The sequence below is a fragment of the Lithobates pipiens genome, unplaced genomic scaffold (genome assembly GCF_037356315.1).
Source record: "Lithobates pipiens isolate NorthernLeopardFrog02 unplaced genomic scaffold, aLitPip1_a1.2 Scaffold_8, whole genome shotgun sequence".
In the NCBI taxonomy this organism is placed as follows: Eukaryota; Metazoa; Chordata; class Amphibia; order Anura; family Ranidae; genus Lithobates; species Lithobates pipiens.
In genome coordinates this window covers 108,729,345-108,743,780 of record NW_027507903.1, presented here as the reverse complement: position 1 = coordinate 108,743,780, position 14,436 = coordinate 108,729,345, and the positions used below count along the sequence as shown (strand labels likewise).

The 14,436-nt window shown below is 37.9% G+C and overlaps 1 protein-coding gene across 2 annotated transcripts in view; it reads right to left on the bottom strand.

The window, feature by feature from the left end:
• The window catches only part of CSK (C-terminal Src kinase), a 178,227-nt gene that overhangs the window by 13,499 nt on the left and 150,292 nt on the right, over positions 1 to 14,436 (bottom strand). For both annotated transcript variants that reach the window (XM_077471049.1, XM_077471050.1), the window contains 7 exons: positions 9,751 to 9,844; positions 9,252 to 9,317; positions 7,438 to 7,537; positions 5,372 to 5,462; positions 5,036 to 5,109; positions 3,409 to 3,604; positions 530 to 616 (listed from right to left, as the gene is read on the bottom strand). In XM_077471049.1, the coding sequence (XP_077327175.1) occupies positions 530 to 616; positions 3,409 to 3,604; positions 5,036 to 5,109; positions 5,372 to 5,462; positions 7,438 to 7,537; positions 9,252 to 9,317; positions 9,751 to 9,844 (708 nt within the window). The remainder of the gene's footprint in view (positions 1 to 529; positions 617 to 3,408; positions 3,605 to 5,035; positions 5,110 to 5,371; positions 5,463 to 7,437; positions 7,538 to 9,251; positions 9,318 to 9,750; positions 9,845 to 14,436) is intronic.

Genomic DNA, 14,436 nt, shown 5'->3' with positions numbered 1-14,436 from the left:
GACGAGCTCGCAAGCAGAAGCAAATGCATACGTGAGTAGCGCTCCTCTATAACGCAAAACATGCAACCTGTAGAATTTTCTAAATGTCGCTTATGAAGATTTTTGAGGGTAAAAGTTTGACGCCATTCCACAAGTGGGCGCAATTTTGAAGCGTGACATGTTGGGTATCAATTTACTCAAATTTACTGTTGTCTTTTTTCCAAAAAAAAGTGCGCTTGTATACGGTACGGTGTGAAAAAAAGTGACCGTCATTTTATTCTCTAGGGTGTTAGAAAAAAAACCCCTAATATATAATGTTTGGGGGTTCTAAGTAATTTTCTAGCAAAAAAAAAAAAAAAAACTGTTTTAAACATGTAAACACCGAGTCTGATAAAGAGGCCTGGTCCTTAAGTAGCTAATCAGATTTTCCCAAGGAAAGTGACAAAAGTGTTTTGTACTAAGCACAAATATGGTCATTTTGTACCATAAAGGCAAAATTGAACCCACTTCAACATAACCCTCTAACAGAAGAGAAAAGCATAGTACTCACAATGCGCGGATAAGGCACTCGCCCAAAGGAATAGATTTCCCACAGCAAAATCCCAAAGCTCCATACATCAGACTTTGTTGAGAAAAGCTGTCAAATAAGATGCAACAGTTAATACGGATAATTCTATGAGGTATTTATATAAAAAAACTCATGGTTTTACCTTTAATATACAAGCTGCTAAATTTGTATCTACTAGGATCATTGACCAAAAAAAAAAAAAAAAATGGAACTCAAAACTACAGTAATTACTTGTTAATGCTTTTTACTAAAGCCGGCCATGCATGGATCAAAATTCTGCTGGTTCAGCAGGGTTTGACTGAATTTTGGTCCATTTTTCGGCAGGCTGATTGTACACAAGTCAATCTGCTGATCCAATTGTGTACAACCAGCCTGTCAGGTTTTCTTTAATGAGCAGTGCTGCTGGCTATAGCGGGCAACACTGATCATTGTATTCTGACAGCGAGGAAGACTTCCCACTGTCATAGTACAATACCACGGTGGGCAGGTTTGCCCTGTCCACAGCAAGGTATTTTATTTCATTCAACCTGCTGGCTGAACAAAAAACAAAAAAAAAAAAGGCATAATGTATGGGCTGTCCAAAATTATAACGTACTGTCAGTTACTGTAGGCTACAATGTACACCTGCATGCATCCTTAAAGTGGGTTTTGCCGGAAAATTCTAAGTCCACTTGTTTCTTTGGGATTCTCTACTTTGAAAGAGTAACAAATCTCACAAGATAAGCTTTATGAAAGAGCGACTTTCTGCAGGATTGGGATTGCCTGCATTCTCAGGTTCCCCTCCAAAAAGCCCAGTGACATTACCCATGTGCAAGCGAGTTGGCCTCAAAGGCAGGTTGTGCGATGAGTATTGTTACTTTCCTCTAATAATTATTTTTCTTGAACTCTATATCTCTTACATGAGTTTCAATTTTGGTGCAAACTAGATCTTATACCTACTCCAACTTAATGACCTACTGATATGTACATAAAAATTCTCTCTGGATATGCATCTCTAAAATATGGCCAGGGCCTGTATGACCACTTTATGGAAATTGGTAAGCCTACCCACCATAACTATATAGTTTGCTAAAGCAAAGGACACCTGGACAGTGTAGGACATGAGGCTTTCCTCAGTAATACTGAAAAATTTAGATCCATATGGTCAGCCTGGTGATACTTTGCCATATTCTCAAAGTATTACAAAGGAGAAGTTTTGGGCTTTAAATGAGGCACGTGATGAAAACTGGATAATTGGTAAACCTATCAGGACATATTTATTCAGCATGTACACATGTCAAAACATATAACAGTTTGTACATACCTTAAGTATAAAACCATTTAATCTATATAAATACCAATAACACATTGCAATTTATCCATATACATAGATATCATGACACTTTGCAATACATGATATTGTGAGCCAGTGCTGCTCTGTGTTATGAGATCATTAAGAAAAGCAGAAGTTACATAGTAAGATCTAAAATAAAAAATGCACCCTTTCTTGAAAACATATGCATCTCGTGGATTCGTTCCACTTCCTCAGGAGTGGATGCATAAAATGTATATATTGGCTCAAAGGCCAAACATGCATTGCTATCAAGCTGAGGGCTGTAAAGTGTGTGTGTCCGAGGAGCTCTGGTGATAGAAACCTGCGCACACATTGTTGCCCCAGGAGGATGAGAATCTTCATACTAGAATCACTAGTAGTGCACAGCAATTGTGTCCAAGGTGTCTTGTGTTATCACATGAGATCATGATCCAAGTGTAGTATGCAATGAGACCAGGACAAGCAGCTAGCAGGTAGCTGTTGAATGAAGAACATGCGACTTGGAGAGAAAACGGCTTAATATTCGTTTCTCCTACCATTTGCACATAAGGAATGTACATGCAGTTTCAGAGGACAAAGAGCTCTGCAAACTTTGCAACTATATGGGATTAATCCCAGTTGCCAGGTTAACTGCAAAAAAGGTCCCTGGCGATCTGCTCCACTCATAACTCCTTGCCTGTCAGATCTCGTTCCTTCTGCTTCACATGACTTTTCTGTCACAGGAAACAAAGGGCATAGGATGCCATTACTTATCAATGTACACAGCATGGCAGATCCCCTATTGTGAATACAAGTAGGTCTGAGTGGAAAGCTTACAATGATTATAGTTAGTCCTTTTAAGGCACAGACATAACAGTAATCAAACACTTACAATCAACAATGGCAGCAGAGCAGCAAGGAAATGGTGTGTATATGTCTGCTATAGGGAAAGGAAGGTGGAAAGTATATAAAATCAAAAAATAGGCATAGGAATCAGAACATGCATGGTTTAGGTCCATCAGATATTAAAATTTGACCGGCTTGCTTTATTTAATTTTTTTATGTGTAGTCGAATTCTGAATGTACATGGGGGCAACCTTAAAGCCCGTTACATATGCAGTCTCTGCTTTATGTTTAGTAGTGTTACACAGTGTGCAAATCTACTAGACAGGGTCATGCCAGGTGAAGACTCAGCAGTCTTTAAACATATGCAACACTCCAATGCTCCTGTTGGCCATAAACCATATATTCTAGTTTAGGCTTCAGGTATCTGGAGAGCAGTTTTTTTTAGTTAACAAGCAATAGGTACTTTTCTACTATGAACTATGTTCCTTTTATGCCGACGTGTCTAAAGGCTAGTGAAATTTATAGACAGATCTACTTCAAATGTGTTTCTAACTGTATTGTTCTATAAAAGACCACACATCCTAATATTGGTACACTGAAGTGCTTTTCAGTTGTTGTAAATTCATTGTATATTACCAATTTAGGATTTAGGTAACCTTGGTACTAGTAACATGCAATCAGTCACAGTGTTGGGAAGTGTATGAAAAAAGCATAGGTAACTTGCCTTCTCCCGCAATGCCTCTGGAGATGTCCACTTCACTGGCAGTTTGCTGGTGTCTTGTACTGCAGAGGCTTCTTTAGTAAGTCCAAAATCGCTGACCTTGGCCAGATTATCTTCTGACACCAATACATTGCGTGCCGCTAAATCTCTATGCACAAAGTTATTGGCTTCTAGATATTCCATTCCTTCGGACACATCTCTAAGAAAGACCAGTGTAAACATGACATACCATAAATTATCTAGCCATAAAGAACTTAAAATGTATCTAAACCTGATGGGGAACTTTCATATTTGCTTATTAATACTGGCTCACCATACCCAAGAACAAATTCTAAACCTGGTCAAGGGGCCATTTAAGGACATAAGTATGGCTTTACTTTAACTGACTTAATGCTAAGGGAATGAATGTCATTACAAACTGACCAAGACGGGCTCTCTTATTCAGAGGTTGTAATTTTTCCAAATGCTACCTACTAGTCCCAGATATACCACAGCCAAAACTTGTATTAGTCAGTCACACCTCAGGGCTGCTTAAATGCATGTGCCCGTTTTTCATCATCTGTGACAGGCCGCAATAGAAGTGGGCGGGACTCCTTGGTGAAAAGGCATCTATAGTCAAGTATTCTTGTTACATTTTCTATTGTTATTTTATTTGTATCGTCATTACTTAAATGTTATATCAACAAATGTCTGTTTGATCTCGCTTTGCAAATCTCAAATAAAACACAAAAACTATCATGCAACCATGATAAAACAACCATAGATAAAAAATGTACTATACTGCAGTTTACCTGTTCTTAGATGTTGTGGCTGCATTACTTTTCTTTTTCCAGACTTTGTTTTGCCCCCTCCTTTTTTCTTTACTGATGATTCTAAGGCCTCATGTACACTGCTGCTGCTAAACAGATGTTTAGGAGCAGTTGGGCATTTTTTAACTGCTCCTGAACTCTCCTCTATTATCTTTTCAGTACACAGTTTACAGTAATTTCTAAGCAGTTGAGTTTAGAGGCATTTTTTGGAATGCAAACAAAAAAAAAATGGGTTCAGAAGCTTGAGTTTAGAGGTATTTCAAGCATCAAAAGCTTCTAAGCGCGGTAACTTGCATTTAGCCGTGTTTCCTTTACAGGCGTTTTTTCAAAAATTATTCTAAAAATGCAAATGCGGCAAAACGAACATTTTAAACGAGGGTGGTTATCTGTCAAGTTAAAAATTGTTCAGGAGAGGTTGTAGAAACGTCACATGTACATGAAGCCTAACAACTCACTCACTGACAACACTCACATACTGTATTCTATGGTGGAGCTGCATTGACAAAGTGTGCTAGGACTATAAAACCACTCTATGAACTTGGAACAATGTAACCAATAATGCAGATGAGGCAGAGAACACCAAGTTATAAGCTCAATGGATATATGGAAGTATCAACCAGTATTTTTGCACTTATCCAACAGTTATAATAAAATACTTTTAATGGTATATTTACATGGACCAAAAAGGGAGAAAAGAGAACGTTGTTAAGAGTTTAAATAAACTTTATTTAGGTATACAACTAGCTAATTTGACAATATTTTTTTCAGTATTACATATTGATTTTACTGGTCAACAGCAGAGCAAGTTATGGGATACTTACAAAGAGAACTGCAGTAAACATTCCCCTCCTAACACCGACCTTCCCCGAGACCGTAAATAGTCCACTAAGCTGCCCTGGGAAAAAAAACACATGTCAGGTGGCTGCTAGACTGTAATCAACAGAGGTTCTAAAAATGGGAATCTGGGTAAAGCACAGGAAATCACAATAGAGTGCAGCAGAGAATTGTTACAATGCACTTGGTTATCTTACACACATTACATTTTCACAGTCATATCATGTTCACCCAATTAGAGAATACCTTTTTTTTTTAAATCATCATGACTTTAAGGAGCTCAAAGTTTTTGTTGAAAACAAGTATAACACCAAAACAATTACCTTTGCCATGAATTCTGTGACAATATACAGACTGCTCTTGTCTTCAACAATCACTCCCAGCAGCTGAACTAGATTTTTGTGTCGCAATTGCCTAGAAATATAAAAATTGTATACATTTTTCTAAGTAGACAAGTAGTGAGTAACCACATAAAAGATCCTGCAGGTGAATTATCAATGCAGCCTCAATTTAAGGTCACAGCAAACACTATTGGCGTTTATGTGCCCAGTTCATGCCAAAGCATTGCTTGCATTGGTATTCTTTTTTGCAGTGCACAAAAACACATTACAAAATGCATTAAAATATGTTATATTAAAAAGAATTGTAAAAAATCAAGCACTGCAATTCATTTCAACAAAGCATGGCAGTGCACATGTATAACACGCACAATAACTAACTTTGTAGTGTAAACTAGCTCAAAGTTTTGTCCCTGTGTCCATCTACACAGGTGCTCTGAGAGAGACCCCAAAATAGTCTATTAAAAAAAAAAAAAAAAAAAAAAATCGAAAGTTCTAAGTCTAGCTGGGTTCCAGGCAAATAAAGAATGTCAAATGTCTAGTCTATTTGGAAGTACTATATATGGGTAAAAAAATAATATGTGTGTGTACACATACATACATATACACACACACGAGACTGCTAACCTCTGTGCATTAGAGAGGTGACATATGCATATTCCAGGGTCTGGCATTTGAAAGGTAAAGCTTTCTTTTAACCACTTGAACAAGCCTTTTCTGGCACTTGCTAAAAAATTACTTATAACCCCCAAATACATACATACACATTATATTATATATATATATATATATATATATATATATATATATATATATATATACACACATACATAAACACACACACACACACACACACACACACCCTAGAGAATAAAATGGTGATCGTTACAATTTTTTTTACGTCACACAGTATTTGCGTAGCAGTTTTTCAAACTTTTTTTGGGAAAAAAAATAGATTTTAATAAATAAAAACCACACAATATATACAGAATTTATTTGTATGATATGAAAGATGTTACGAGTAAATGGACAGCTAACATGTCAAGAATTAAAATTGTGCATGCTCATGGAATGGAAATAAACTACAATACCTAAAAATCGCCATAGGTGACATGGTAAACATCTTTACAGATTACCCGTTAAGAATTACAAAGGTGGTCGAGCTCTCAAACTATTGCTCTCTCACGTTCGCGGCGCTACCTCGCATGTGTGGTGCAATCACCGTTTACATATGCATGCTTGACTTGCACGAGAGCATGGTGGGATCGAGGTGCTTTACATTTTTTTTTCCCCTTACTACTTTATTTTTACACTGGTCCTTTAGCTGAAAGTGTAACAGTGGCTCATGAGCCCCTTGGAAAACTTTCATGAGAAAGCCAGCCACCAGCTGATAATACCGGTGTTATGGCTCATAGCTTCACCCATAATCCCGGTAAACCACTTTCAGCAAACATGCATACAGCATGCATTAACCCCTAATGAAGTGAATGTTGATTCACAAAACTCGTTGGAACCTAAAGGTGCATTTATTGAACGAATCATGGATTGACTTGTTTTTATTCTTGTGATATTACATTTTGATATAGATAGATCATGTTTATCATCACAAAACTGCTTGAAAATTGGATATCTGTTTATGTTAATTTATGAATATTGTACTTTTCAATAAACAAAATATTATTCATTTATGATTTGGTTTGTTACGCCTCATTCAAAGTCCTAAGGGTAAATCTCTGGTTTCACTTTTTTAGTCTGAGGAAAGAATTTTGGGGGACCCAAAAAAAGAGGAAGTAGAGAGGAAGACAGAGTTGGTAGACAACACTGAAGGAACGATAACAGGTAGGAGGAGAACAAGAAAAGAGCAAAGTCTTGAAGGCCAAGGGAGTCATGTTTTTGAGGAATAGTGAGTGGCCAACCACTGTCAAAAGGCAAAAGAAAGGTCTAGTAGTATGTGTATGGGGTAGTGGCCATCGTTTTTTTGTGGGTAGTAAATCATTTATATCATTTGTTTCTGCTATTGTGTTACCAGGAACTTATGTTAATATACTCACGTCATGACTAAGGCCTCAGCAACAAAAGCTTGTGCAGTTGCATCGTTCTTGATACATTTTACAGCTACCTTTGTTCCCTTGTATTCACCCAATTTGACATCTTGAAGAAAAAAAGAGAAAAATTGATAAAAATATGTGTAGCAGTATCAGTAACTAGGACTCCCAATTACAAAGCACCAGTCCAGAAAGGAATCCTAACACACATTACAGATTTAGGCATCCAGTAATCCCCGCTTGGTAACATTATTATTGGTTTGTAAATGTTTTCTACTGAAACAGGACCGGATAACAGGAGGTCTGAAGAACACACCCATCTGGGCTTGGTCTGACAACTGGTCATTAAAAAGTGGCAGCATATTTGGTGATGTTACAGTATAAGTATAAATGCATAGAATTTCCATATAGAAATGTACTGAGGACAGAGCAGTTGGCTTACTTATGCCAAAAATTACATTGGGGAACACAGTTGCATACAGTGATTTCTGGTGGCCAATGACCTATTTAAAGGGGTTGTAAAGTCTTAAGATAAAGTCTCAAGGCATTAAGGTGAAAAAACTTTTTTGCTACAGCCCCCCCCCCCCAGAGCCCCCCCTTTTACTTACCTGCCCCAGAACCTTTTCAGCGATGGGCACGAGCCCAGCAGCTTCAGCCACTGGCTCGCTCATCTTTGGACAGATTGATAGCAGCAAGAGCCATTGGCTCCAGCTACTTTCAATCAATTTAGTGACACGGGAGTCGGGGGGGGGGTTGGCATTCAAAGGGCCGAGTCCCACTGTCTGTGTCAATGGACGCAGAAGTGGGACTTGGGAACGCGTCCACACGGGGCCCCCCCCCCCAGGGAAAGCGGCTCTATATGGGGGCACCCAATGGAGGGGAGGAGCCAGGAGCGCTGGCGGGGAACCCCAGAAGAGTAGGATCAGGGATTTTCTGTGAAAAACCCTTGCACAGAGCAGGTAAGTATAATAGGTTTGTTATTTTTAAGAGAAAAACCGCAAACCTATACAACCCCTTTAAATTATAACAGTCATTTTAAATCATCATACCCTCTTCCATTTAGGTTTAGTCTAAGATAAAAAAAAAAAAAAAAACACACTTAAGACTGCTCATAAAAAAAAAAGAAACATTAAAGATGGAAAGTCATTCTCTACTGCTACTACAGTACTGTGCAAAAGTTTTAGGCAGGTGTGAAAAAATGCTGTAAATTAAGTATGCTTTCAGAAAAAAGTATTAATAGATTTATTTTATTCAACAAAACGTAACGTAAATAAACAAACACTTCAGCCCCGGAGGATTTGGCTGGCCAAAGACCAGAGCACTTTTTGCGATTCGGCACTACATTGGTTTAACTGACAATTGCGAGCACATGCGACGTGGCTCCCAAACAAAATTGATGTCCCTTTTTCCCCCACAAATAGAGCTTTCTTTTGGTGGTATTTGAGGTGGCAGTGCATAAGTAATTTTAGCATTTTTTAGTTCTCCAGGATGTTTGGAACAATCTACCTGCCGAGTTCCTTCAAAAACTGTGTGCAGGTGTACCTAGAAGAATGATGCTGGTTTGTAGTCAAAGGTGGGTCACGCCAATATTGATTTGATTTAGATGTTCCCCTTGTTCACTCACTTTGTATTTTGTAAATTGATAAAAAATAATAAAGATACATACTTGGAAAGCATTCTTTACATCATTTCTTCACACCTGCCTAAATATTTTGCACAGTACTGTATAAACATACAATATAACTCATGTACAATATAGCCAGAGGACCAGGTTTTTTCAACAAAAAAACATTTCAAGTAAATATTTCACCAATCTGTACCTCCAAATTCTCCTTTTCCTATGGTCTGCAAAATTTGCAAGTCACTCTTCTTCAAAGCCCAACCACCTAAAAAACAAATAAAAAGAGCATGGGAGAAAGAACATGTGAGAAACAGCCCGAAAAGCAGAAAAAAAAATCTACATTCCACCACAGTAATAAATATTACATACACACCACTAATTATAGTAAATCAATGTACTATAACACACAACTAGACTTAGGTCCTCAGTACTAACCTGTCTACCTGCTGCACAAAACATTTTGCATTATGAATACTGTTTCATTAAAACATTTACCATCACCAGTTTAGTTTTCTGTGTGATATTTATTTGCAGCTATGCCATTTGTTTCATGCGTCTCAAGCTAAAAAGGGTTATAAACTCTGATACACACTTAGGCTAACACGTGCCAATAGACTATGTGCAGATGAAATTTGGTATACTTTTTGCTACCTTGTTATATTCCTACCCATTTAAGAAGAGTTTTCTGCAATACTTACTTCGGAAGAATTCATCCTGAGCAGCCACAGTCCCCTCCATTAGTTTGGGCTTCATTAGACTGGTGCAGAGGCCATCTGCATCATTAGTGTAGTGCTGGAAGTGAAAAAGAAGAATGTAAATCCATGCTGTTCTTCTATTTAACCACTAGAGGCTGACAAATCCACATACAATTTGTAAGCTTAGAAAGACAGAAATGTGGAGGCTGATATTGCTGATCTGAAAACGCTAGGCCTCGGCTCATACTAGTTCTGCTACATAGTCACAGGTTTTTCAGTGCATTTTTGTAGTGTGTTTTTGATGAGTTTTCATGCTTCATGTGTTTTTTTTTTTTTTTTTACAGTAGACTGGTTAACATAAAACCTTGCTAAAAACAAGTACATGCATTTTTTCAACCCTTTTCACACACTCCCTATGAAGTCTATGGGACCAAAAACCCACTAAAGAAGCACTTGCACCATGTTGCATTGATGTGAACAAGCACCATAGAGACTAATGCGATTCTCATGTCATATCAACATGACAACAGATTCAGGAGAAATCGTACTAATTTGAAAGGGGAAGCTTTATGCAGCAGGTGGAGTCATAACTCCTGATAGGCCTGCTTGTTCTGTTTCACTTGTCCCAGAGCATATTTAAGTCAGAGGGTCAGCATGACAGACGAGCAAATGGGGTTTTCAGAAAAAGACCAACACTGACCTTACATTTCTCAAAGTTTTCTTTTACAGGACCCTATCATAACTATTCAAATTTAAGGGGTCAGTATGCTTGAAGTACAACTGGAGGCAAAACTTTTTAGTTTTGGATAGATTTGAGTGGGATTAGAACACCTGACGGTTTTTATTGATGTATGTGTCCCCATTAGGGAGATTCAGCCTTTCTATTTCTCCTGTTTACCATTATCATTGAAAGTGAAAGTAAAATGGAATCCCAAATTTTAGGTCATCCATCAGAAAAGTAATAGAGGGTAAATCTTCCACCAGTTCTGGTGGCCTAGGATTCCAAGGGATTTCCCTAATTTGCAGGGATTTCCTTTCACTTCCGGTTTTGTCTATGGGACAGGAAGTGAAGGGAAACCTCAATGTGACACAGATGAAAAGAAATAAACTAATAGGGGTTATAACCCTCCCTTACTGTAGCCAAAATGAAGCAAAAAAAAAAAAAGTTTTGTCTATAGCTCTACTTTAAAAGCAAAGATTTAGTTACAAGTGGGGTCTGCTGGCCTAAAGCTGGGTACACACATACCGTTTTGTTTCCCCATAGAGTGTTTTAGCAAAAAAAAAGTTATTCTTTATTTTATCAGCTCAGATGTTCCATTCAGGTTTTATAAAAGTAGAAAAAACAGGGGAACTCATGTGCGGTAAATTCTTTAGGCGTTTATTCCAATGAAAAACTTTTCCAAGCACATTTAAAAGGATAATATAAAAAAAATATATATACCGTATTTATCAGCGTATAACACGCGCCGGCGTATAACACGCACCCCAAGTTTAGGAGGGAAGTTTAAGGGAAAAAAAAATTACATTTAAATGCCCATCAATGCAGCCTTATCAGTGTCCATCTGCAGCCTTGTCAGTGTCATATGCAGCTTTGTCATGCAGCCTTGTCCACCGTTGTACCCTTGTCCACCGTTGTACCCTTGTCCACCGTTGTACCCTTGTCCACCGTTGTACCCTTGTCCACCGTTGTACCCTTGTCCACCGTAATTTTCAGCCTGATCAGTTTTATTTGCAGCTTTTAATTTTAAAAATGGCGCTGCTGAGATGTCCTGTGTATCTCGGCGGCGCTCAGTAGTTCTCTGCGGCTTTCAGCTGCCTTCAGCCCTTCTCGCCGAGAAGGGCCGAAGGCGGCTGAAAGCCGCCCAGAGGCTCCAAAATGGTGGAGGATCGGCGTATAACGCGCACACCTGCGATTTTTCCCCTGATTTTAAGGGGCAAAAAGTGTGTTATACACCAATAAATAAATACAAAAAACACTCAGCAGCAAAAAAATGTATTCACATTGCCTGCTGGTGTGTGGTGACGTCACAGACAGCTCTACTACTGACCAGTTTCCTTGTAAAAAGCATTGACTGGGAATGGAGATATTATCCTTTTAAATGTGCTTGGAAAAGTTTTTATAGTTGGAATAAACTCCTAAAGAATTTACCTCACATGAGTTCCCCTCTGTTTTTTCTCCTTTTATAAAACCTGAATAGAACCTCTGAGCTGATAAAATAAAGAATCGCTTTATTTTTTTGCTAAAACACTCAATGCCAATAGTTGTGAGGCCTGTGTCTCACCATCCAGGAAAACAGTCCCATGATTGAGGAGAAACACAGGCATGCGTGCATGCAGATTACTGGAGAGCTGGAGACCAGAAGCTGAATCCTTCAGTCACTTTTGTGGGAACGACTCCCATAATTAGGAGTCCATCGGATCGGGTAAGAAGCCATCTGGCTGCTTGTTTTGTCCACCGCAAGGATCAATGTGCAATATCTGATATACCTGTGTAGCATGAATATGATACGGCCACAGAGTCTGTAGGATCACACCAGCTGTTTTCATCTCCCTGTTCTGGGCTTTTTTACATATATATTTATAAAATATATATATTTTGTTTTTGGACTTTTGAGGTTTTATCATTATACATACACATTTTATATGCATTTGTGTGTTGAATTGTTGTCAAATCTTTTTTTTGTCTGTAGGTTGGTGCGTTTCAGAAGTTTTTTTCACGGTCATTATTTCACATGCAACATATATGATTCACTTCACTTATTTTTTTAACAGTCTTTTCAATTTTTTTTTCAGAAATAATGTTTTGTATTTTTATCATGAGTTTTATAAAATTACATTATTTCAAGGGTGTTTTTATACACACATGTTCACTATTTGTATTTGCACAACTTTTTGTGTTTAGTAATATTGTTTGGATTAAGTATTTAATCTTATAAGTTTGCGGCATTTAGTTGATATTTTCACCTTTTAGAGATGAGCGCAGAATTTATTTACTTTTACACCTTTTTGTTTTTTACTTTACAGGTATTGGGAATTATATTTCATATATTTAATACAGATTTATATTAAAACATAGTGTTTTGCAATAGGACATGGAGAAGTGTCATTTATCACTCTGTATATGCCCACTTGAGTGACCCTATACTCCTGTGTGGTGCACAGATAAGAAAAAGAAGGAACGGAATAGTTTATAAGAGAGCTGAAATGGAGCATGCTCCATAGAGAACACCAGCTAGTCTACACAATCTCAGGGACAGCTGAAAAAAGGATCAACCAGGCAAATTTCTTGCTACACAAAACGAATGCTTTAGTTTTGTGAATATGCACACTCCTTTCTATAACCTCTAATGCGCGTTTTCCATAGTCTGGGCTTAATGACCCCAAGTCATCCACTGACTTCTCATAACTATTGGAGAGCCCAGTGGCAAAGGTCAACATTTTCTGGGTCAAAGTTCCTAGCTTTTTAATAGAAACATCTAAACAGAATAATGGTGATGAATAACCATCACCTATGTGAAGAATGCTTTAATGTTGAAGCTTTGCATGAAAGTTACAAATCCATTTCACAAAAGCAGACAAATACAGGTGTCACTGTAGAGTATGGTGGCACCAAATCCCACCTGTAATATGAGCAGCTTTTTAAAAATATAATAAAGGACGCCTGTGACATTTCTCCCTAAATAAAGCTGGAGAATTCTCATTTTGTTACAGTAGCAGTGCACAGAACACACAGAATGTGGCTGCTTGCTGTCACTTCAGCCTATCTCAGTTCCTGGCACAGGAAGCTGGGTGAGGGGATTACTCATGCTCAGGAAGATGTTCGCACCATATGGTTATGTACAGTGACGCTTGAGTTTGCAAAACAGCTTGCAAATTACAGTATGCAATGCACTTCTGCAGAAGCAGTTAATTAGAGAGAAAATACAAATTGCATAGGCTCATCTGTCAGACAATATATGTTAAGATAGAATGATGTCCCTATAACATTTGGCACGTCTTAAAGTGGTTGTAAACCTCAGACCTTAAATATGAACAAAGCATATCCCTCTATATCAGGGGTAGTGAATTCAAATTCTAAGAGGTCCTGTCACAAAAAAAAATAAAAAATTCCGGCCAAGGTCCAAATCGCAAATCTGTGCCATGAAAGATTGTGCGTCTTCTTTACTTTTTTTGGCACTTTCGGGTGCTTTTCTTTTCTTGCCGTTTCCTCCACACGCTCTGCTAATACTCTGTAAATATAAATGTCCCCAATAGTGTTCCCCATTACATCGGGTGCCCCCATCAAACTACCCCTATAAATTAGTTGCCAGCATCAGGACATCCTCTTACATCAGGTGTGCCCATCAGAGTGCCACCTTATATCAGGTGTAGGGCTGAAACAACTAATCGATTAAGCGACAACTAATCGGTTAAGCGACAACTAATCGGTTAATCGACAACTAATCGGTTAATCGACAACTAATCGGTTAATCGACAACTAATCGATTATGAAATTAATCGATTACTATTTTCATAATCGGGTAATCAGTCAGGAACTTAATAGGGGTAAAAAAAAACAAAAATGAGCCCTTTATAGTACAAAAATATAATCACTACTGTAAATATTAATTTCACTGTTCTACAGTAAAAAAAAAATGAATCCCTTCCAGTAGCGATTATTTGCTTTTTTGTACTAAGGGCTAATTTTAG